This window comes from Narcine bancroftii, chromosome 2 (assembly GCF_036971445.1).
Source record: "Narcine bancroftii isolate sNarBan1 chromosome 2, sNarBan1.hap1, whole genome shotgun sequence".
Lineage (NCBI taxonomy): Eukaryota > Metazoa > Chordata > Chondrichthyes > Torpediniformes > Narcinidae > Narcine > Narcine bancroftii.
In genome coordinates, this window is record NC_091470.1 from 276,663,394 (window position 1) to 276,687,503 (window position 24,110).

Consider the following 24,110-nt stretch of genomic DNA (forward strand, 5'->3'; position numbering starts at 1 on the left):
GCCACAGACATCTCGGGTGAGAGTGACATTTGCTTCCTGATAGATGCCTCTGGCCTGGCCGACAGCTCACAAACCTGGCATGAATCTGGACTTCACCCCAACCAGTTGTGTACTTTACAGTCTGTCGAGTTGGGAAGAGTATCAAGTTTGGTGGGTTCACAGAGAGACGTCTGGACACAATTGTTACAATCACATGTGACTTTAGCACACGGGAGACAATCAGGAGAATGTTAAACGGTACTCAATTACTATTTCACTTAAGCAATGTTATAGACATTCACTTCGGGCCTAGGTTGGACTCCAACAATAGTGAACCTATACTTGACACGCTCACACACTTAAGTACACACACTACAAACAGTGGGGTTGTGGCTCTCTGTAAGCATTGATCTATCACAATGCTACAGCTCAGCTTCAATCTAGTACACTGTACAATCTGTGACACTTCCAGCTATGTCCACAGTAGAGACCTGGCGTGCAGCGATGTCTGGGGCTTGGACCACGAGGCAGAGAGAAAGAATGTGCTGTGCCTTGGTGTTATATACAGTGCTAATCTGTGCTTCTAGCCAACAATGACCCTAGGTAATTTAAATTAGCCAACAACAAGGTGTGCACTAATGGATGGCTGGAATCCAACCTTGATTGACAGATGATGTGACTTCCAAGTAAGTTTCAGACAGGGAGGACACGTGACCACCCGTAATCCACAATGTTCCAGACAGGCAGGGAGGCCACGTTTCCTCCACACACAACACAGTCCAATACAGCCCATGCCTGAATAAGACTGGAGTGCATTAGGGTTTGGGAGTGGAAGCTGGCAGTACCATGGCCTCTCCCTCCTAAAATTAAACTAGGAAATCCAAATCTAAGTCAGCGCAACAGTAGGTGTGGAAATACCATGGGATGTTTGCCTCAGATTTTAAAAAAGCAGCAAACCTTTGAACTAATCTTGATACTTCACAGATACAGTGCTGTGATAAATTTGTGATGGTAAAATATACACTGTGGTGCATTTTTAATTTGTTTTTGTATTTCAATGAAGGGAGGAAGGCTCAAGTCACATGGGGGCTTGTGTAGAGGTAGGGTGTGGGAGGCCTGTCTACAAGGTGTGGTATGGGGTGGGAGAAGCACCTCAGAGTGCCAGAGACACATGCAAGACTGGGCCACTGGGATCTGAAGCAAAAACAATCTGCTGGAACTTAACAGCTCGAGGAGCATCAGTGGGAGAAAAAGGAGGGGGTCAATGTTTCAGGCTGGAGCCCTTCATCAAGACAGAAAGTGCAGTGGGGAAATAGCCAGTGTAATGAGGACAGGGTGAGACGGGATGGACAGGAGTAGATAGGGGATTGGTGAACCAGAGAGGAGTGAAGAATGACAGATGGGGAGGTGGAGGCAGTTGATTGGCACCTGGCAAAGGGAAGGAGGGGGAAAGAGAGAGGGGAGGTTTGGGTGGAAGATGAGTGGGGTTGGGTGATGTCAGTGCTGGATTCTGATAGGGTGATAATGGTGATATCATGCCAGTTGTTAGGGGAAAGTGAATAACAGCTTAGAGCAGATGGAACTAAAGGCTGGGAGTGGAGGTGAGGTGGGGTTAGTGGGAGAATCCTATTGGTGAAATGTGGATGGAAGAAGCTGGAACCAGATGTAGGAGGGGGGATGAGAGTGGGGACTGGGTGGGTGGATGTGGGGGAAAGGGGACAAAAAATGGAACAGAGTGGGGGAGGGAGAAAGAATGAAATTAGCTTGAAAGTAGAAATGGTTTCCTGAAATTTGGAAATTCTACATTCATACCATTAGGCTGTAGCTGGCCCAGGTGGAACACGAGGTGTTGTTCCACCTATTTTGTCAGATTATTTTTCTACTTCCAAATTAGTGGGTTCAACAGCCACCAGGTTTGCTTGTAAAACAGATGTGGTAGATTGGAGATACCTTTGACACCGATAGTGAAACTGCAGCCTGTCATTGCTAGTCAGACTGAAGCAGTCGTGCATGTCTACAGGAAGCTTGGTTAAGGCCATGTCAGGGTTCTGTTTTGCAGGCAGAAGCTGAGTGGAAAGATTAAAGTCACAACATTCGTCTGGTTCTATGCTGAACTCTAGGGACAGGAGACATCTACTTGCTGACAGCAATGGGACTGTGATGCTCTGCAGCTTTCGTTATTCCTGTCTCTGGGTCTGTCACACTCGGCAGAGGACAGTGAGGAGGGAATGAGGTGATTTCACAGGAATTCACCGCTCACTTCAAACCTCACCACCATGCACTCTGGTTCTGCAAGGCCTGGAGTCTCCAATCCCTTGTGGCATCTGCAGTTCTGGATTTCCCTCAGGAACCCACAGGATACCTGCTGTCCTCCAAATTCACTGGATGCTGGGCCAAAGGATTCACTCCCCAAACTTGCCTGGGTTCTTCTGTTCTATTAACACTTTCCTCACCAGCTACGTATACCTGACCTGTTTTTATCACCTGGATCAATGTTTGGTAACACTCATACCAAGCATCAAGGATGTTTAGGTGTGCATAAATGGAAGTTATTGTTGCTGAGTGTTTCAATTAATAGGCTCTGGATTTGAAGTGCAGGGAGTCCTAGGAGCCAAGCTCTGAAGCTAAAGTTCTTCAATTTTTTGATAAAGGCTGTTCGTTTGTCGATCTATTACTCAATGCCACAGCGCCTAGATGTGTACATCAACGACACACTCATCCCTCCAACCAATGCAGAGTGGAACAGCGAGCACACGGACTACACCCTCAAGGCACCCACCTACACAGGTAGATCAGTTGCAGAGTCTGCCCCATGTCTTCCTGCACTCAACGTTCAAACCATTAGCCCCTCACTCTCTTAGAGTAGATGAATCTCCTGTGGGAATATCCCCCACATCTCTGCACTCATAGGGAGTTGGGGATTCTTCTGTAGGAGCGTACCCCCACATCCCCCAATTACCAGGGAGTTGGGGATTCACCTGTGGAAGAATACCCCACAGCCCCGCACTCACGGGGAGTTGGGGATTCTCCTGTGGGAGAATACCCCACATACGTGCACTCACAGGGAAAAGGGGATTCTCATGTGGGAGCATACCCCCACACTCGTAGGGATCATTACCCCCACACTCATAGGGAGCTGGGGATTCTCCTGTGGGAGTGTATCCCCACATCCCCACACTCACAGGGAGTTGGGGATTCTCCTGAATGAGTGTATCCCCACACTCACAGGGAGTTGGGGATTCTCCTGTGGGAGTGTATCCCCACATCCCCACACTCACAGGGAGTTGGGGATTCTCCTGAACGAGTGTATCCCCACACTCACAGGGAGTTGGGGATTCTCCTGTGGGAGTATACCCCACATGCTTCAGGTGCCAGTTTTATATCAATTACCCTTGATCTGATCTTCCCATCTTGGTCAAACCTTAATCAGCTCACCTCTCAGTGTACCTATGAAGAAGATTTTCCTTCAGCATGTGTGATCTTTCCTGAGGGTGTAACCTCTCAGATCTAGGGATGTTCTCCATGGTGTGTTTTACACCTCTAAGACCACTACATGTACTCCTTAATAAAGAGACTCTAACTGTGCCTGGAGCTCCCAGTGTGATCTAACCCAGGTATAGTGAGACCAAAACTGTGGACGATAAACATGTGGTCTGACCTAAAGATATGTGGATGGGAATTGTGCATGGTTCTCCCAGTGTGGTTAGACCTGTCTATTGGGACTTGCATGAGTTTAACAGTTTTATTATGGTTTTTTTTTTGTTGGTCTCTATTTCGTCATCACAGGAGAATTTGTTCCCAAGTTGAATTCTTCTCTGACTGAAGCAAACTATTTTGACCGCAAGAACCAGATGCTACATGTTATAGTGCAAGGCTCGATTCCTGTTGAGGTCCATACAGCTCCCACACTATTCATCACCTTTAATTTACCTGCAATGACAGTGGATGAATTCTATGGCCCTGACTTAGCAAACAACCTCGCCCTGTTCCTCAACGTGCCCACAAGTAAAATCCGGATTACAAAGATCATGCAGGAATCTGGGCATCGCAAGAGACGGGCGACAGGGATCACAGTGGACGTGGAGATTGGAGACCCTCCATCTCAACAGCTCGGATCAAACCGTAGCAATTCGACCAATACAACCACCTCTGCAGGTAACCCAGCCTCCTGTCCCATAGCCCATCACCCAGGTAGAACCTCACACTGGCCTGGAGAATGCAGCCTGCAGCCATTCAAGTGTTATGGGATTTAGTATTGTCCTGAGCTCAAACCCCAGCAGCAGAGATTGTGAAACGGAATCTAATTTCACTGAAAGGTGCAACAATTTTCAATATACAATGGGGTCACTGACACACAATAAGGTCACAGATGCCCCATGAGGAGGTCACTCACAAGGGGTGGAGTGCTAATTTTTTAGGTGCAGGAGCTCACCAAAAATGGCGACAAGAAGATCTTGTGAGACTAGGCATTGGTGCCCGCCATGTAGTATTTGGCATTGTATAAATGAGCATTGTATAATTTAATAATATGACAAAGTATTACACGGTCGCACTCACTAATTATCATAGAATATAATTATCAACAAATAATGAAATATTTCAAACTAATTACCTACTTACCAGAAATAAAGCAAATAAGTTTTTTTGCACTTTTAGCCACCTAAATTGGAAGCAAGTAATCAAGTATTAAAAAAGAATGTCTAATGAACTATTTCTGACCCAGCTCTGGCTTCCATGCCCCCTCCCCCAGGCTGTCCCAGCATCAGCCACCCCAGCCACGGTTTCCTCAGCCCCAGCTTCAGTTTCCCTTCAGCAACCCCCCCACCCCCTACCCACTTTAACCTGCCTCCCCAGCTTCGGCTTCTCCAGCCCTCCCTGGCTTTGGCTTCCCATAGCTGGCTTCTCCACCACCCCACCCCCCCCCCCCCAGCTTAACCTGTTTCCATGGTTTCCCCAGCCTCGGCTGCCACAGCTTCCCTGGCCTTGGCTTCGGCTTTCCCCCACTTAACTTGCTTCCCAGTCCTCGGTCGCCTGCCCCAGCACCCACCTGGCTTCCCTGATCCCCCGGCTTAATCTGCCCGTCCCCTGCTCTCCCAGCCCTGGCTCTTCTCACATTCTTTCATTTTACTGTTCTGTTACTCACCTTTTTGTTGTTTTCCTCTTTAGTCTCTTCCTTTCCTTTTTCCCGCTGCCGAGCACGTGCTTTTGCCAGAGGATCTGGAGATGATGATGACACCAAACTAGAACAAAACTCAGTATATCTGACGTAATGTGTACATGACTCGTGCATGCTTTCCCATAACATGTCCCAACACCTGCTTCCCTGAAATCCCTGCTGTGTTTTATACACGACCGCTTCTGCCGCTCTTCAATCCCCACTACAATAGTTTAAATTCCCTGCTTTTTTTGCCATTTTTTTTCAGAGGTGCAGAAGCAGCTCTCCTTGTCACTCACTAATTACAAATATAACTGTCATTGGAGGGAGAAGAGGCAGAAAGCAGGAATATAAAGCTGGTTAGCCCTGGCCCTGTTGGTAGTCCAGTATTAAAAGAAGTTAGAATGAAATCTGTAATGCAGTTCAGTCAACAGATTTATGAAGGTGAAATCATGTTTGACAAATTTACCTGATGTTTCTCGTAGATTAGATCACGTAGAACCAAATGATGATGTGGATTTGGTTTGTCAGAAGGCTTTTGGTGAAGTTGCACACAGGAGGGTGGTGAAGATCAGAGCTCAAGGAATGTCAATGAAGGGTAGAGGGAACCTGTAACTGGCAGGGGCTGCACTTGAACTTGCCTTGGTTATGGGAGAATGGTCAAGAGAGGCTGCAGAAGTTCTGAAGCCTGCCCTTCATCCCTCTAGTAAAGGCCCAGTGCCTGGTCATAGACCCTGTTTTACTTTCGGTGCTCTTTGCTCAGTTCCCTCTACAGATGAAGCGACGTGTTGGTGAAATGTTCAGTCCGTTTGCTCCCCTGACCTGACTCTTTGTTTATTTCACCTTGTGCAGAGACTTTGAGGTTCACTGACCTGAAAAAAATGGCCGGCAAGCTCGGTGAGGCAATGTTAACTGGCAACCTGAGTGATTCTTTGGGCTTCACAATTTCCAGCCTGGATATCTCCAGCCCAGTCCCAGCTCCAAGTGATCCAGAGTGGACCCAGGTAACACCATCCTGCATTTCAACTCTGTGCAAATAAAAGGCACAGCTATCTATGTAAATGTAACTTGTTGATAAAATGCATCACACCATCTGCTTCACCTCAGCCTGTCCAGCACCTTTATATCCCCCTTTCTCCCCTTTGGAAGGGTCTTCATGAATCTGTCCCTTTCACACACTGGCAAGTATCCAGCACACAAAAATGCAAGAGAAACTCAGCAGGTCACACAACACCCATGGAAACCAAAAGGCAGTTGATGATTTGGGCTTGAGCCCTTTAGGAGTGCCAGAAATCATGCAGTTGGTGGGAGGTAAAGGAAGGGGGAGGAGCACAGGCTAGCAGGAGATAGGCAGATATAGGTGGGAAGGAAGGAGGAGAGAGTGGGTGGGGGAAGGGGGTTGAGAAAGCTCTCTGATAGGAGAAGAAAGGCAAGCTGGAGGAAGGGAGACAGAGGGGTGGGGGAAAGAGAACAACCAGGGGAGGAGATAATTGGAAATTGGAGTTCAATATTGATGCTGTCTGGTTGGTGACTGCCAAGATGGAATCCAAGGCATTGTTCCTCCATTTTGTGGGTGGCCTCAGTTTGTCAGTACATGAAGCCAAGGACAGACATGTCAGTGTGCCAGTGGTGTATGGAATTAAAGTGGTTGGTTACTGAAAGGTCCTTGCTGTTGCAGCTGACTGAGCGAAGGTGGTCAATGAAACAATCTCCCAGTCTGCATTCAGTATCCCTGAATTAGAGAAGGCCACATTGGATGCAGTAAATGAGCCATAAAGATTCACAAGTGAAGTGCTGTTTCACTTAGAAGGACTGCGTGAAGCCTCAAATAGTGGTGAGGAAGCAGGTGTGGGCATAGCTGTAGCACTTCTTGGAGTCACAAGGGTAGGTACCAAGGGGAAAATTATTGGGAAGGGAGGAGTGGACGAGGGATTCCTGGAGTGAGCGGTCCCTCTGGAAAATGGAGAGTGGAGGGAAGGGGAAAATGTGTCTAGTGGTGGTATCACTGAAGGTAGCAGAAATTGCAGAAAATATGTTGGAGGGGTGATAGATGAGGACAAAGGGAGCCCTGTCTCGGGGGATAGGGTCAGGGCAGATGTGCAGGCAAGAGGAGATGCAGATGAAGACTGTTATTTGTTGGAGAGGAGGAGCTACATTTTCTGAAGAAGGTGGACATTTCAGATATCTAGACAGATGTTCAGCTCACTCCATAAGCTCGATTAAAGCACCAACCACATTTTAATGACTATTTCCTCAAGGGGAGTGACCCCAAAATCTTTGTGTGAGTTTTCTGTACCCTTGCCCTGTGTCTGATGGAGACCCAGTTTCACCCATGATGGACAGGTGAGCTTTTATGGAAACTACACCTGCAGCAGTGGGTGGGGTTTATTGGTGAACCCACCCCTGCCTCAGCTGATTGGCTGCAGAAATCCTTGTCCATCTCTGTAGCTGCCACGTTTGACCATCCACCACGCACTCGGCTTTCCATCTTTCAGCTCTGTTAACATGAGTTTGGGCTAACATGTGGGGCACATGTACTGTTTTACATGGTCTTGCTCTTCCATCATCCCTGCACTCACATTAGCCCTCACATCTCTCCTTCTCGACAATCCTGCTCATCTGCAAAATCAACCTGCTGAACCTCCTCTGTACTGCCTTGGATATCTTTTGCACTTCACAAATGCTGGAGAAATTCAACAGGTCACACAGCATCTATAGAAAGTAAATGGTTGCAAACATTTCAGGCCTGAGCCTTTTGTCAAGGTACCTTGATTACACCCGACCATGCATCTGTAGATTTTCTTGTTTAACTCCAGGATATTTTTTTCTCAAGTCAGGAGGCCAGGAATGTATGCAGTACTCCAGATCCAGCCTCACCATTCCCCTGCACAATTGCAGCACAACCTTCCTGCTCTTAAATTCAATCCCTCTGATGCTGAATGTGCAATTTGAATGCATCACCAATCCATTCTCCTCGATCTTGAGGTGACTGTTCCCTATCTCCACCAACCACCACTACAGTCCCATGCACTTTCCTCTCCCCCACCCACCATCCAAGGTCCCAGACAGTCTGTCAGCAATGCATCTGCTGACCTTCCAATCTGCTGCATTGGGTGTTCACCTTGTGGTCTCCTTCCCATTGGAGAAACTAAACACATGTTGGATGGTCACTGTGGAGGATCCACATTTTTAGCTTGAGGAAAACAGCTCAACGTTCCTATGGGCTCAGCACTGAATGCAACAACTTCAGGTAACCATACATCCCAGTTTGTGTCAGAACTTCAACAATAACTCAGTCTTTTTCTCCTCAAAACCTTCAGAGTATTTGCATCATTTTATGATGTTATTTCAGATTTCCATTATCTGCGTTTGGGATCCTCTTTCTGAACCTGGCATTGTTGTTGTAGATGGCCTCAGAACCGGTACTCCGTGGAGCTACTGCTAGGAACCGTGTGGCTCCAGTGGCAGGTCTGGTAGTGGTGATTGAGCCGATCGCTGGGGATCCTGGCCAGGAGCTCAGACAGCAGCCCAGTGTCATGGCAGTGGATGCCCAGGTAAGGACAAAGCAGTGGTTCATTCTCAGCAAAGGGGAAGACAAAATATATTGTTCAGAATAATTCGGATTGGATTTGCAGCCCATGTCCTGCCATGGGGTATGGTGCAACACAAGGAGAACATTTGGCCCACGAGTTCTGTGCTGGCTTTTTTATCCAGCAGCACCAGTCCCATTTTCCCACTCCCTGTAATTCATCAGCTCCACATCCTGACCACCTGCCCCACATGAACCACACCATGAGTTACAGGCACAGGCCTGTGGCGTGTGTGGTCAATAGAGTACCTATCCTGTCACCATGTGTGTCGTCGATACAGTACCTGCTCTGTCTCCGAAAGTTACAGGCTAGGTTCTGCAGTGTACTTTGCTGATCTCTCCTGCTGCAAGGTACAGGCAGTGAGTGGGGTATGGCACTGGGTATTCCTCCCCACTGATCCTTTGACTGCTGTGTTCTCTCTGCCAGGGTAACTGTGTGTCAGTGAGAGTTACTTCATGGAAGCTGGATGTGGTCCTGGTGGATTCCTGGAACAGGATTATCGCAGGGCTCAATGGAACAACCAAACTCTCCTTCACAGATTGTTGGGCTAACTTCACAGACCTCTCCATCAGTGCAAATGGTGAGTAATCACCATGGTAAGGTGGGCTCCTATACTACCACTCTAATGCTAATTGATAGACTGTGCAGTGCTTCCTGGAGTGTGAGGCTGAACACACACCACTGCTGTTCCCGGAACAAGGTCCTTCTCCCTCATGACAGGACTGCTGGACTCTGTGAAACCCCACCACAGTCCCTGTTATCACCTTTCTGGATTGGGAACTTGTGTTCACAACAGGCTGTCACACCTTCACTCTATCGCCATGTTTCCCCAAATAATGGAAAGAGGTGCAGAATACATTCTGGCCACCGCTGAAACAACTTACATTTGAGCTCATAGAACATACAGCACAAGAACAGGCCATTCAGGTCACAATGTTTCTGCGGAACAGGTTGCCCGATATAAACTAGAACTTTGCTGCTTGCACATGGTACATATCCCTATTCTTGTGTATGTCTAGTAGCCTCTTAAATTCTTCCATCATATCTGGTTCCCCATTACCTCTGGCAGCCCATTCCAGATACTAATCACTTTCTGTGTGTAAAAAAAAAATAAAAAAATTACCTGCTCATCTTCTTAAAACTCCCCACCTGCCTTAAAAGCATGTCCTTGAGAATGTAGTATTTTTACCCTGGGCAAAAGATTCTGACTGTCTACCCTATCAATGCATCTCAACTTCTATCAGGTCTTCCCTCAGCCTCTGATGCTCCAGAGAAAATAGCCCAAGTTTATCCAAGCTCTCGTTCTAACTCATACCCTCTAATCCAGGCAATGTCCTGGCAAATCTCTTCAGTACCCTTTCTAAAGCCTACACATCCTTCCTGTATAGGGCAACTAGAATTGCATGCAATATTCAAAGTGGAGCCTAACCAAGGTTTTATATCTCATTGTAACATAACTTCCTTACTGTTAAACTCAAGGGCCCATTCAATGAAAACAAGCATCACCATTAGCCTTCCTTCACTGTTTGTCAGCATTACTGTATCTTTCTGTGCCTTGCCTATTCAAGTGTCTCTCAAACACAGGGATTGTTTCAAACTACACCACCTTTCCTGGCAGCGAGTTCCAGATATCAACCAATCTACGGGAAAAAAAGTACCCATCAACTCCTCTTTAAAACTCCTTCCTTTTACCCATTATCTTCTGATTTTTGATCCCCCTTTCGAATTCTGACAAATTCCCTATCTTTGCCTCATATAGTTCAGCAAGGTCACTTATCAGTCTCCTTCCATCCAAGGAAAACAAGCCCAGCCTATCCAGTCTTTCCCCATCCAAGCTATGCAACTTCCTGGTGGATCTCCTTGGCACTCCCCTCTACAATGTGGTGACTAGAACAGCTCACAGTGACATGCAATCATTATTTTGTGAAGTTGAGGCAAAATAACCCAATTCTTGGAAACAACAATCATTATTTTGTGAAGTTGAGGCAAAATAACCCAATTCTTGGAAACAACATACTGTTGAAGGGTTAAACAAGAAAATCTGCCAGTGCTGCAATACACAAAACATATCTGATGAAAGACTCAGGCAGAAAAATTGGTTACCTGTAACCTATGGATGCAGTACGACTTGCTGAATTTCTCCAGCATTGAGCTATTGGAGTGACTCAGCAGGTCAGGCAGCACCCATAGGTAGAAACGGTCAGTCAACATTTTGGGTCGGGAACCTTTATTGATATTATGTAAAGTAGAGGTGAAAGAAGTTGGAGTGCCAAGAGGAGATAGATATAGGGCAGAAGGTGTGCATCTCATTGTAATCAAGATTCCAGCATCTGCAATTCTTGTATTTCTCTCTTGTGTTCTATCTGACGCAGGAAGGCAAGCATGCCATACGTCACTCTGTTAACTGTGTACCGTTTTCAGAGAGCTATGGACTTGAAACTCAAGGTTCATTTGTTCATCAACACTCCTTGTGCTCTGCCATTTACTGTATCTATCCTACTTCTTCTTGACTGTCCAAAGTACATCACCTCACAATTATTGTAATGAAATCACCTCCCAACTTTCCATCTGATCACCAGCCTGTTGTAGCCCTGGATATTCTTCCAAACCAATTCCTGTGGCATGGACTTCCAATAAGGGAAGCATCCTTCCAACACTACTCTCTGCCTCCAATCACCAAGCCAATAGTAGATCCAATTAGCCAGCTCACCTTGCATCCCATGTGTTAACCTTTTGGACTAGCCCACTGTTATTATCTTGTTGAATGCCTTAAGATCAAACTACCTACAACCCTGGGATCAACAATCTTCCAAAGTCACCTCCTAAAAAAACTCAACCAAAATGTTGTACTATGTACACTGGTCTGTTCACAAAACAACTTCTATCAAGGTATTTTCATTACATATAACATGAGAATTTGGATAAGCCAGGATTTTCTCTCACACAAATAAAATCATAGAACATTACAGCACAGAAATACACCCCTTTCCCCTTCTAGTCTGTACTGAACAATTTTTTTTTTACTGGGCTCACTGATGTGCATTGAATCCATAGCTCTCCACACCTCTTCCATCCACAATCCTGTCCAAATTCTTTCAAAAGTTTAAATAGTGCCCTCATTCATAACTTCAGCTGGCAACTCGTTCCACACTCCCACCACTCTATGTGAAGAACTTCCCCCTAAACCTTTCCCCTGTCCTCTGGTTTGTATCTCATCTTCCCTCAGTGGAATTCCTGCCATCTCTGTTGTAATGGGGAGCAAATGGGACAGTATGGATACATTGGGCTGAAGGACCTGGTGCTGAGTTCTCTGAACTGTGGAATTTCTGTATGTTTCAGGCACTGGCTTCCGACTCCGGTTCCAGCTGAGGTCAATGGAAGCTCGATCCAGGCTGTTCTCGCCGACATCTGCTTTCAATGCTCCAGGAGGGGCTACCACCCTCAGCTCCGGTACCATGTCTGACTCTGGCTCCCAGCTCAGCCCCACACACAGTATAATCGTTGGCTCCGTGGTGGGGGTCCTCCTTCTCCTTGGCATCGCTGCAGCTATGATCTGGAAAACTGCAGGTGGGTGAGTCCACGGTATTCTGAAGAACAATGCCCACCCTGGGTGCAAGGGCAGAGCTGGAACTAATCCCCCTCCCAGTCTGGGCATATCTGGCATATCCAGGGAGACCACTTCAACTGGTGCCATACTTCTGGTGAAGGTCGGCCATACCGCTATCGGGGGAGATTCTAATGTTGATGGTGATAACAATGTTTGGTAATGATAATTATGAATTTATTGTACAATGTACACATGCCCCAAAGTTCTTCTTTGCTGTATTCGAAAAGGTACTTGGAAAGAAAAACTATCAGAGTAAAACTAATTCAATTAGAGAGAATAATTGCTTAAGATAGATAATAAATATTCACAGTGATCCAAGAGCAAAAAAAATTATTGGAATAGTGCAGACAAACCTTTTGTGGTGTAAGAGCAGTTCATGATTAGTGTTCTAGGGCATGATAGGAAAGTAATTGGTCTTGGACTGAGAGGTGCTGGTCTTCAGGCTTCCGTATCTTCTGCCTGAAGGTAACAGTGAGAAGAGATTGTGACCAGGGTGACGGGGATCCTTTACAGTGTTGGCTGCCTTCTTGAGTGGCTGCCTTCTGCAGTGGATGAGACCTGGTTGTGTTAGTTACCTTCTGGAGCTTATGTGTTCCTGGCCTGTTGAATTCAGAAACCAGGCTGTAACGCAACCAGTCAGTATACTTTCCATAGTGCACCTGTAAAAGTCTTATTCGCAATATTCCCAAATCTCCTCAGACTCCTTTGAAAGTAGAAATGTTGGTGGAAGGGAGGGGGGTGGGGGGATCAGGTGGGAGGATTCAAGCAGTGGGAGAGGATCATACAGTGGATAGGGAGGAGGGCGGACGAGTGTGTGGTGGCAGGAGGGTATTAGATGGGAAGGCAATCAGATGGAAAGAGGGTTTGGACAGGGCATGAGGAAGAGGGGTGGGCTCAAACAGAGGGTTCAGAAGGAAGGGGGATCAGACAGGGAAGGAAGGTTTGGACAAAGGAGGGGACAGGGGTATTGAACATGGAGGGTAGGTTTCAGATGATAGGACAGGTCAGACAGGCAGAAAGGAAGGGTTCAGGTGGGGATGTATTGGACAGGGGTGGGGGATTCTGACCAGGAGGGGGAAGTGTTGGGCATTTCTTGCCCCTCATGTTTTGACTCCGACCTGTGTATCTGCAGCTCCCCAATCCAAGGTTACTCCGGTCACAGGAAGGGTTGATAAGCAGAGAGCTGGAACGTCATCTGTGGCCTCCACTCTACCTGTGCAGAGCTGACATTCCTACTCTCAGAATGGTAAGTCTTCTCTCTGCCAAAATACTAACCTGCCACCTATACTTCTTACTCTACAAAATAACAGTACACAGGACCCCATCGACAGCTGGTTCCCCTCTGCACTTATGGGTATGGTCCTGTGCAATGTTACCATTACAAAATCTTGGGGGTGAGGGGAATTGTTGGGTGAAGAGCACATGGACTCAAGGTCTGACCCCAGAAGGTCTCTCTCTGACCCCATGAGGTCTCTCCCTCTCTCTGACAGCATGAAGATCATGTTTGCATTGGCAGACAAGGTCAGAAGAAGGGTTATGGTCAGACAGAGGAGTAAGGTAGCGAATGGGGAATTGTGGAGAAACCGTATTACTCCCACAGCTTGATGAGGGTTTTGGATAAACCTGGATCAAGGCTGAGGTCAGAAGGGAGGGGAAGTGGAGGAAGAGACAAGATTCGCATTGGTGACACTTACCAGCATGAATGAACAGGTTCTGTGCCTCATCACTGTCCCTCTCTAACTCCATTTTCTAAGATTCTCTGCATCCCCCCAGATCGATCCATCCAGGACACTCAACAGGTGAGAAGAGGGTGCCAAATTTTCTAGAGATTCTTCTGCCCCTGTGTATAGAAACTGAGTAGCTGACCCATCCCTGGCACTTTCCAGGTCTGAGCCCTCCAGCAACCTCCTTATCTCCCAAACTTGGGACTTCAGGTCGAGCTTTCTTCATTGGTCCACGGAACTAACCCCCAGACCAAAATCCCCTTCCATAGAACATTACAGCACAGAAGCAGGCCTTTCAGCCCTTCTAGTCTGGGCTGATCCATTTTTATGCCTTGTCCAACTGACCTGCACACAGTCCATAGTCCTCCATACCCCTTCCATCTATGTACCTGTCCAAATTCTTCTTAAATTGAGCCCACATTCACCACTTCAGCTGGCAGCTCATTCCACACTCCCACAACTCTGTGTGAAGAAGTTCCCCTAAACTTTTCCTCTTTCACACTTAACCCGTGTCCTCTGGTTTGTATTTCACCTACCCTCAGTGGAAAAACCTACCTACATTTACTCTGTCTATACCCCTCATAATTTTAAATACCTCTATCAAATCTCCCCTCATTTTTTCTCCACTTTTTCAATCTTTCCTGTAGTTAGGTGACCAAAACTGCAAATTTGGCCTCACAATATCTTATACAACTTAACCATAACAGGGCAGCATGGTTAGTGTAGCAGTTAGCACAATGCTGTTTCAGTGCCAGTGATCGAGACATGAGTTCGAATCCCTCGCTGTCTGTAAGGAATTTGTACATTCTCCCATTGTCTGCATGGGTTTTCCCTGTGGGCTCCAATTTCTTTCCACACTTCAAAGCATACTGGGGGTTGTAGGTCAATTGGTTGACATGGGCCTTAAGTACCTGTTTCCACGCTGTATGTCTAAATTTAAATTTTAAAAAAATTAATTTATATTTAATTTAAACCCAACTCCTGTTCTAAATCCTTTGATTTATGAAGGTTAATATGCCAAAAGCTCTCTTTACAACCCTATCTACCTGTGACGCCACTTTCAGGGAATTATATACCTGTATTCCCAGATCCCTCTGTTCCTCAACACTCCTCAGTGCCCTACCATTTACCGTGTATGTCCTTTCTTGATCTGTCCTTCCAAAATGCAACACCTCACACTCGTCTGCATTAAATTCCACCTGCTATCTTTCAGTCCATTTTTCCAGCTGGTTCAGATCCCTCTGCAAGCTTTGAAAACCTTTGCTGTCCACAACACCTCCAATCTTAGTGTCATTTGCAAACTTACTGATCCAATTTACCACATTATCATCCAGATCATTAATATAGATGACAATGTGGTCCAAACACTGATCTCTGAGGCAAACCTGGTCACAGGCCTCCAGTCTGAGAATTATTCATCCACTACTACTCTCTGGCTTCTCTTGTCCTTGCAATGTCGAATTCAATTTATTACCTCACTATGAACACTGAGTGTTTGAACCTTCCTGACTATCTTCCCATGTGGGACCTTTTCAAAGGCCTTACAAAAGTCCATGAAGACAATATCCACAGCCTTTCCTTCATCAACTTTCATGGTAACCTCCTCAAAAAACTCTGCAAGAATGATTAAACATGACCTACAATGCACAAAACCATGTTGATTATCCCTGATCAGTCCCTGGGAACAGTCACTCTGGAGCCCTGTAAACCCTCACTTTCTCCTACACCAGACCCCTCACAATAGGTGCTGACATGTCATTTCCTTCCCCTATTTTTTGCTGTATCTGTGCACCAACTTGCAGTCTTTGGCAGATACCTCCTCCAAGGTTTAGAAGCCCAAAGTATCTTTCTCCTTTGCTCTGGGTATGGAAGCAGGGTGCTGTCAAGGCGCTGATTGTCAACCAAGGACTGGACTTGGTCACCAACCTGAGATGAAGTGCTGTGGATGATTGTGATTAACATTGACTATGTTTAACTAGATAAACCAATCATTTTACAGATGGAAGACCCTCCTATTGATGGTGGAAATTATTTGGGAGACATTGGAAGGATTGAGCAACTGTGGCAAATGAATGTGTAGTTTGGCAAACACTTTAACACGATTTACCTTTAATCTTAAATTACTTTCTAAATATTTCCTCAGCCCCTAGCTTTATATGTACACAAATCAGTCATTTTTTTAATTGAACTGCTGAATTGGTGAATGTGGGGATATTTCCAGTCAATGTATAGTTGAATGCTACTGATAATTCATAGAATGGGGCAGCTGTAACACCATGTGTAACATCTTCTACATTTGTAACTCCTCCATTTAATTCCTTCTTCCCATGCCCTGTGTATCAACTCAGCTCTCCCTCCATCTCACTCACCTCAGTCTAATTCCACCCTGCTCTCACACCCAGTCTAATCCTGCCCTGCCCTCACTCCAATCTAATCCAACCCTGCTCTCACTCCCAGTCTAATCCCAACATGCCCTCACTCCCACCCTGCCCACACTCCCAGTGTAATTCCACTCTGCCCTCACTCCCAGTCTAATCCCTCTACTCCCAGTCTAATCCCACCCTGCCCTCACTCCTAGTCTAATCCCACTCTCCCTTCACATTACAGTGGGGATCACTTTTCATTGATGGATTCTTCATCATTCTGTGGCATCAAATTCACACTCTGTCCCCACGTGCAATCCATTCACATTCCCGCTCCCTTGCTCCCCACCTGTACTGAGTTCATCGCAACTGAGCATGCTGGTGCCCCTGGCAGCTGCAGCTCCCCCCAACCCTCCTGGTGTAAATCCGGTCCTGTCCCACTTTGAATTTTACCACCAGCTGCAGTGCATGCAAATCGTTGGATCAAACAGATCCAAAGCAAGCAGCAAGCCAGGCCACACTGGTGTACATCAACAGCACAGTGCAGAGTTATTGAGGGCAACACATGACCACCTGCCATTTCTCACATTCACTCTTGGTTTAAGATACCAGTTCAGTGCCTGCTGTATTAGACATTTTCTCACCAGTGTCACAATCTCCCGCAGACCTATAACTTTCCCATCTGTTGCCCCCCTGAGGCTTCACCCACACTAAGTGCCCCTCAAACCAGAACCTCCCAATCCCCATGCATTCTCTGCAGTTCAAATGGATGGATTATTAAATGAAAAGCAATATGAAATGTATTTAGATTTTTAATATAGAAATGCTCTGATAAATAAATTTTAGAAAAATGTTTATCCACTGGACAAGTTGAATGTGACATTTTTCACTGCCTGAACCTCAGTTGTTTCACTTCAGTGGCAAAGAAGGAGGGACTGTAAGGTCTGGATAATCTGTGCCTGTAATCAGGTATCCCACAGGATATGGAGTCAATGCAGGTCAAACAGTCCCCTTCTCTCCATCAGCCTGGTCCCCCTCCTTCCCATTACTGACCCACCACAGCTGCCCCCCTACCTATTACTGACCCACCACAGCTGCCCCCCTACCTATTACTGACCCACCACAGCTGCCCCCCTACCTATTACTGACCCACCACAGCTGCCACGATCTCCTGCCCATTCACTGACTGTGGTGAAACCACTGTTAATACTGTTTGTATGTGTACGGCTGGCCCAATTGTACCTGTGGCTCCTCCCCCTGATTCCCCTAATAAAGGCGGCAACGCCATGACCCCACCCCAGAACAAGCACAGTTCCCGGGTCAGCAACATGAGACATGGTAATAAAAAGTCAGGTAACTTCCAGTCTTTGCAGTTAATGACTCACCACAGCTGCCCCCTCCCCTGCTCATCACATGCCCACTGCACACGCTCTTCCCCCCCACCCAGCAGCCACTGGGTGTGCTGATCTGGGTGATAGGGGTGGTAGAGAAGAGAAGGGGATCTCACCACTTGCGCTGCACCATCCAAAACAAACACGACGTCTATCCCAGGCTCCTGCCGCGGACACAGGGTTCCCACATCCCAGCACTGGTGCTTTGCTCGTTTCCTGCAGCCATCACCAAATCAGAAGGAGAGAGAGACACAGAGAGGTGCCATCAGAAAAACAGAAGATCTCACCACCAGAGAATCGAAGTCAGAGACCCAGCTGACTCATCAAGCAGGGCTGTGTATTGGCTGGGCCTTCAGCTGGCATAAACCAGGCCTCAACAGTTCACCTGGGCTGCAGAAAAGCAGCAGCGACCTTTTGAGCTGATTTCCTGTAAACAGAGTCTTTCTTTGTACAACCCTGCCAACTCTGTTTGGCTTTCTCTTTTTAGAAAACCACTGTCTGCACTGTGAACTTGCAGAATAGAGACATGAATAATTATTCCCCACCTGGGAGCTATGAAACCAAACCCTGAAATTACAGAGCTGCAGACTGGTGCATAAATGAACTCGGCCTCAGGATCTTTAAGACAGTGAGAGTGCTTCATGTCCCTGGGCCCATAGCAGTAGTTCTGCAATGATGATTTAGGAATCTGCTGAACATCCGACAGAATACAGGATGCTTAACTATACTCTGCACTGAGCAGCTTTATTACTGCTGGTCTTCCCTTCGAGAACAAGGATGCAGCAGAATCCAAGATATATCCAGGTTCTGGTTCTCTATCTCACTGATACGGTATATACCTTATCTATAGTAAGTGGGGATGTGCCCCTCTATGACCATTGCAACATTAATTCAGTGCATTCTTTTGCAATGAGTCCATACCATTCATGCTTCCTCTCTGGACGCGGGGCCATTACCACTCAATTCAGTGTGTCACTCTCATTGAGTCAAGTCCCACTGCAGGAAACAGGCCTACAGGCCCAGCTCATACACATCAAACAATGTGTCCTCCTGCTTTGGTCCCACTTGCCTGCATTCAGCCCAGACCCCTCCCATCCTTTCCCATCCATGGAGCTATCCAAGTGTTTCTTAAATGAAACTAACATAACTGCCTCCACCACTTTGTCTGGCAGTTCATTCCATGCCCCCACCACCCAAAGCGTGAAAAACTGTCCCCTGACTTCTCTTCTATCTGATAGTGATGCCCTCTCTCAGATTATCCTACTCCAGGAAGCAAACTTTCACTATTCACCTATCCCACACATGATTTTATAGGCCTCATTAAGATCCCCTCTCAAAGTCCTACACTCAAAGAAAAACAGGTCTAGTTGTCCAGTCTCTCACAATAACTTAACTCCCTAATCTGGCAACAACTCCATAATAAAAATGCTGGAGGAACTCAGCCGGTCTTTTTAGCATCCATAAAAAGCAAAGATACATCAAAACCTCTTTTGCATCCTTTCCAACTTTATAATATTCTTCCTCAAGTAAGGCAACCAAAACTGCACACAATACAGGTACAGAATCTTTTATCCAAAACCCTTGGGACCAGACACTTTTCAGAATATAGAACTCTTTGGATAATGGAATAATATTAACAGCAGTACATTAAGTAATTGCACTAATTTCAGATTTGCACAAAACAAAGACACTCCAACTAGAGTCTCTGCATGGGGAGGGGGGGGGGGGTGTTTGTGGCAGTAGCGCAGGATGGTGGGTTTTGGCCCCACTGGCCACCCTATGACAAGGTGGGGATAGTAAATGAAGTGAGATAAATGACAAATCAGGCGTCCATATCGGAGGCGCTGGACTCTGTTTTCTCCCTGGCACCTGTAAAGTTAGGATTCCCTTGGATTTCACTAACTACTGATGCAGACTATTCAAGCATAAGTTGAGTGTGGATAGCATCAGGTCATGTTTGGTGCAGACAACATCCATGGAAAAAATATTTGATTTTTGGAGGTTTTCAGTTTTCAGAATTTTAGATTAAAGATTTTGTACCTGTATTCTAAGTATGGCCTCTCCAACATTTAATATAACTTCAATATGACATCCCAACACTTGTAATCAGTGCCCTGGCCGAGGAAGAGAAGCTTCCCAAACACTCTTTTCACTGCTCTGTCTACCTACCTGTGCTGCCATCTTTAAAGAGCTACGTACCTGCTTCCCAAGGTCCCTCCACTCTACAGGGTGCTGGTGTTAAAAGACCAAGTCTTACCCTGGTTCGATTTACCCAAATGTAGCACTTCACACTTATCAGAGTTGAACTGCATCTGTCATTCCTTAGCCTAGCTCCCATTCTGATCTAGATCCCATTGTAAACCCAAGTAAGCACCTTCATTTTCCAACGTAGTACATGTTTTCATGTCATCAGCGTACTTATTCACCTTGCCACAAACCTCCTTGTCAACATCATATATGTGCCTTACAATGAGCAAGGGTTCAAGTGCCCAATCCTGAGGCACTCAGCTGGTCACAATCCTCCAGTCTGAAAAACTGCCTTCTGCCACCACTCTGACTCCTATCCAATGGCTTATTTGCCTCCTATCCCATGTGCCATAATCTACCATACCAATCTACCATGTGGGACCTTATCAAACACTACTAAAATCCAAATTAATAATATCAAATGTCTTATCCTTGCCTACTCTTTTTGTTACCTCTTCAAAAAGTTTTAATCAGTTTGTGAGACACAAAATCCTACACACAAATCTGTGCTGGCTCTCCTTAATTTTCTCCTGACTACCCAAAGGTTGATAGATTCTCTCTGAATCCTCTCCAGCAGACTCCCTACACTGGCATCAGACTAACAAGTATGCAGTTACCCAGACTATCTTTACAGTCTTTTTAAGTAACGTCACTGGAACCTCTGTTAAAAATGCCCGACCAGGCCAAAAGAATTTCCTTCCTGCTTCCCACAATATTCAAAAATGCACCTAGTCTGAGCTTGGAGATTGATCCACCTTTATGATCTAAGACTGCAAACACCTCTTCATGGTTGATGCAAATATGGCCTATCAGTGGTTCTCCACTAGTGGACCACAGTGCGCTTCCATGTGGGTCTTTAAAAACTAAATAAAATACTTTAAATTAGATAATGATGTTTTTCTTACAAAGCTAACTTGAAAACATTGCCACTAGTGGGCCTTGGCATGCAAGATGGGCCTTAGATTGAAAAAGTTGAGAACCACTGCCTGAGGTTATATTTAGTTCCCTCCCACTCCCGCTTATCCTGCTCCACAGTTAACATATTCACATATAATAAATTTAAGCTCCTCCTTGTCTCCTCTGGCTCAGCACATAGACACCACTTCTGCTTCTTAAGGAGGCCAATTCTTTCCCTTGTTCGCACTATCATTTTAAAATCTTTTTGGAATCTCCCTGACACTGTCTGCCCAAGCCATATCTGCATTAATTCAAAACCTCTTTCAGTCCTCATTTTGCTCCTGCATTCCTTATATTCAATGGATTCCCTCAAACCTTTCTCCTGTACCTGATTTATGCCTGCTTTTTCTTTCAGATCTGTGCCTCTTGTTCCTTAGCCTCACCACTCCTGCTCTTTACCCTACTGGGAACATTCACACTTTCCCGATCACATCCTAAACCCCTCCCATTTGGTTCTCGTAGTTTTATCCTTTAATATTTGCATTTGGGCAACTTGTTGCTAACTCCTACCTACTCTCGTTGAAACTTCCCTCAATTTAGCATTTCAATTTAAGGACCAGTATTACCCTTTTCCATGAGGTTTATAAAATAACGAGGGACATGGATAAAGTTGACGCACACCGTCTCTTTCCCAGAATGGATGATTATAGAACTTGAGGACACAGGTTTAAGGTGAAAGGGGAAATTTAAGAGGGACCTGAGGGACTACCTTTTCTCTCAGAAGGAGGTCTGTACCTGGAATGAGTTGCCAGAGGGACCAAGAGAAACGGTACAATTCTGATATTCTATTCAGACAGATTTATGAATGGGAAGGGCTAGAAAAATATGGACCAAATGCAGGCAAATGGGACTAGCCAGAATACCAAATTGGCCAGCAGGGATGAGTTGAGCTATAGGGCCTATTCTGCACTGCATGACTTTCTTAAAACTCATAGAATTGTAGTCACTGGTCCCACAGTGCTTCCCCACCAATACCTCAGTTCATGAACAATACAAGGGCATTCCCTGGTCTTCCAGATGAGATATAGTCAGAGAGATAGATATATTCATGATATGAATCAAAAGCTTCAAAATATATGTAGCCCTCAGGATAAGCTGCTCAGATTTTTTTGTTAGTTATATATGTGTATATAGATAGATAGATATCTAAATCTCTCTCTCTGATGTCTTTTGTCTTCTCCCAGTTCAGGGGGTAGAACCAAGTTTATACTGTTTGAAGTTGAGAAAGAGAGATATGATATTGTATTTTCAGCTTTTCCTCATTGTACTATATTTATTATAAAAACCAATAAAAAAGATTGAAAAAGAGAAGGGAAATCTTCAGTGGAAGTAAAGGGGTTAAAGCCTGGTTCTCTGCAATGAATCTCATACCATAATTTCACCATTACAAGGCATCATCTCTCTTGAGTAAATAAAGCAGGTGTAATGGGTTTTTATGAATTTGACCAAATTTGTAGATACAGAACAATATAAAGTCAGAGTGAACCTCTGGGCTTGCTCCACATACAAACGAATCATGGCAAAGCTGAAGGTCAAGTCCATCTAACAAGCATGGGCCCACTTTTACCCAACTAAAATCCAATTCTGAAAAAGAAACCCAAGATCCAGTGGAAGAACATTTCAAACAAATGTGATCTATCGGCAGATTCTAGCTGAGAAATTAAATGGAAGCTGCAAACCAGATCTTCATCAGCTCAACATCCTCTACTTCACTCCAGGCAACACACAAAACCAGCAATATCAAGCTTCCACTGTGGTCCACTCACCAATCCCACCACAAACTAATGAACGTGTTACTGACACCATCAGGAACAACCTGCGATGGAATTAATACACATCAGATTTAGGGACAATAATACATTTTCTGCTACAAAGCACCTTTCAATTCTCTGAGCTTTTACCATCGTGGGCAGAGGACATGAGGGCAATTCCAAAATTAATTGTTACCAGTTTGAAGCTAGTTGTACTCTGCATTTATCAATAACCACACTTTTACTATCGATTATAAAAATACATTGTGCAACTTCTGAATCTATAATCCCCTCAGCATTCAGTACTGCAGACTTGCTTTCTCAGTCATCTGTTCTGACTGCATCTGGTGTTGGAGAGAGAGTGAGAGAGGAAAGGTGGGGGGGGGGGGGGGTGCGGGGAAATGACAGGAAATGCTGAATTAAGTCAGGAAACAGACATAGCCTGCCTATCTTACACAGTTCCTCTTAAGGCACTTTCAGATGGCCAATTGCCCCACATGTAAAGCCACATGTTTAGGCAATATGTGGCTGTTTGAGGCCACCTGAATGTGCAGGAGGTGCTCTTGAGGTGAGCTATGTAACCCTCCTCCGAGAGGGATAATCAGCTCAGCTCAGTGGCTCCCCCAGCCACCTGAATGCAGCTGGCTGAAAGCAGATGTTAAAGGGTCAGGCTGCTCATCACAGCTGACACTGGGCAGGAGCCAGAATGTGCTCGGACCCGCACCCTGTGCAGCTGTGTCCTTCAGGTGGCCAGCGTTGTGCTTTAAACGCTGCCACCTGAAAAAGCCTTTAGTCTCATCTTCCTCCAAAACATTCATTCCTTTGTGGCGGCTCACCATGAGGTAGGTGAACCGGCCCCGCTTGTAAACCACGCGGAGGGGTAGCCGGCCAAAATGGCGCCGCCGGGGGGGGGGGTTTCCCTTCCTTCCAGCACAGGGCTCAGAAACCCGCGCTGGGGGACCACGTGATGCCCAGGTGATGTCAGCGCCCTCCAGCGCAGTTCTCAGCCAGGTCTGGGCTGGGAGTATAAGTGCAGCCCAGCAGCCTGCAATAAACTAGTCTGCTCACTGAGCTCAACCCGTCTGGTTGTGTGTGTGTTATTGCAGGAGCAGTGTAGCTGCCGCTACAGTTGGTGACCCCGACTGGTTCAAACGTCTTTGAACCCATCATGAGCAAGCCTGGGATCAGCGCTATAGCCATGAAACTGCCTGAATTCTGGGTTCAGGAGCCAGAGACCTGGTTCAGCCACGCGGAGGCTCAGTTTCACCTCTGCCACATTTCGTCCGACACTACCAAATTCTACCATGTGGTCGCTTCTCTGGACTAGGCCACCGCCAGATGCATGC

At 46.0% G+C, this 24,110-nt stretch overlaps 1 protein-coding gene across 1 annotated transcript in view; it reads left to right on the plus strand.

The window, feature by feature from the left end:
* Positions 1 to 17,240, plus strand: part of pkhd1l1.1 (PKHD1 like 1, tandem duplicate 1) — a 185,547-nt gene extending 168,307 nt beyond the window's left edge. The window contains exons 84-91 of the mRNA XM_069915690.1: positions 2,631 to 2,766; positions 3,766 to 4,134; positions 5,987 to 6,138; positions 8,542 to 8,688; positions 9,151 to 9,304; positions 12,064 to 12,291; positions 13,464 to 13,577; positions 16,055 to 17,240. Coding sequence (XP_069771791.1) covers positions 2,631 to 2,766; positions 3,766 to 4,134; positions 5,987 to 6,138; positions 8,542 to 8,688; positions 9,151 to 9,304; positions 12,064 to 12,291; positions 13,464 to 13,558 — 1,281 coding nt within the window. The 3' untranslated portion in view covers positions 13,559 to 13,577; positions 16,055 to 17,240. The remainder of the gene's footprint in view (positions 1 to 2,630; positions 2,767 to 3,765; positions 4,135 to 5,986; positions 6,139 to 8,541; positions 8,689 to 9,150; positions 9,305 to 12,063; positions 12,292 to 13,463; positions 13,578 to 16,054) is intronic.
* Positions 17,241 to 24,110: the final 6,870 nt, after the last annotated feature.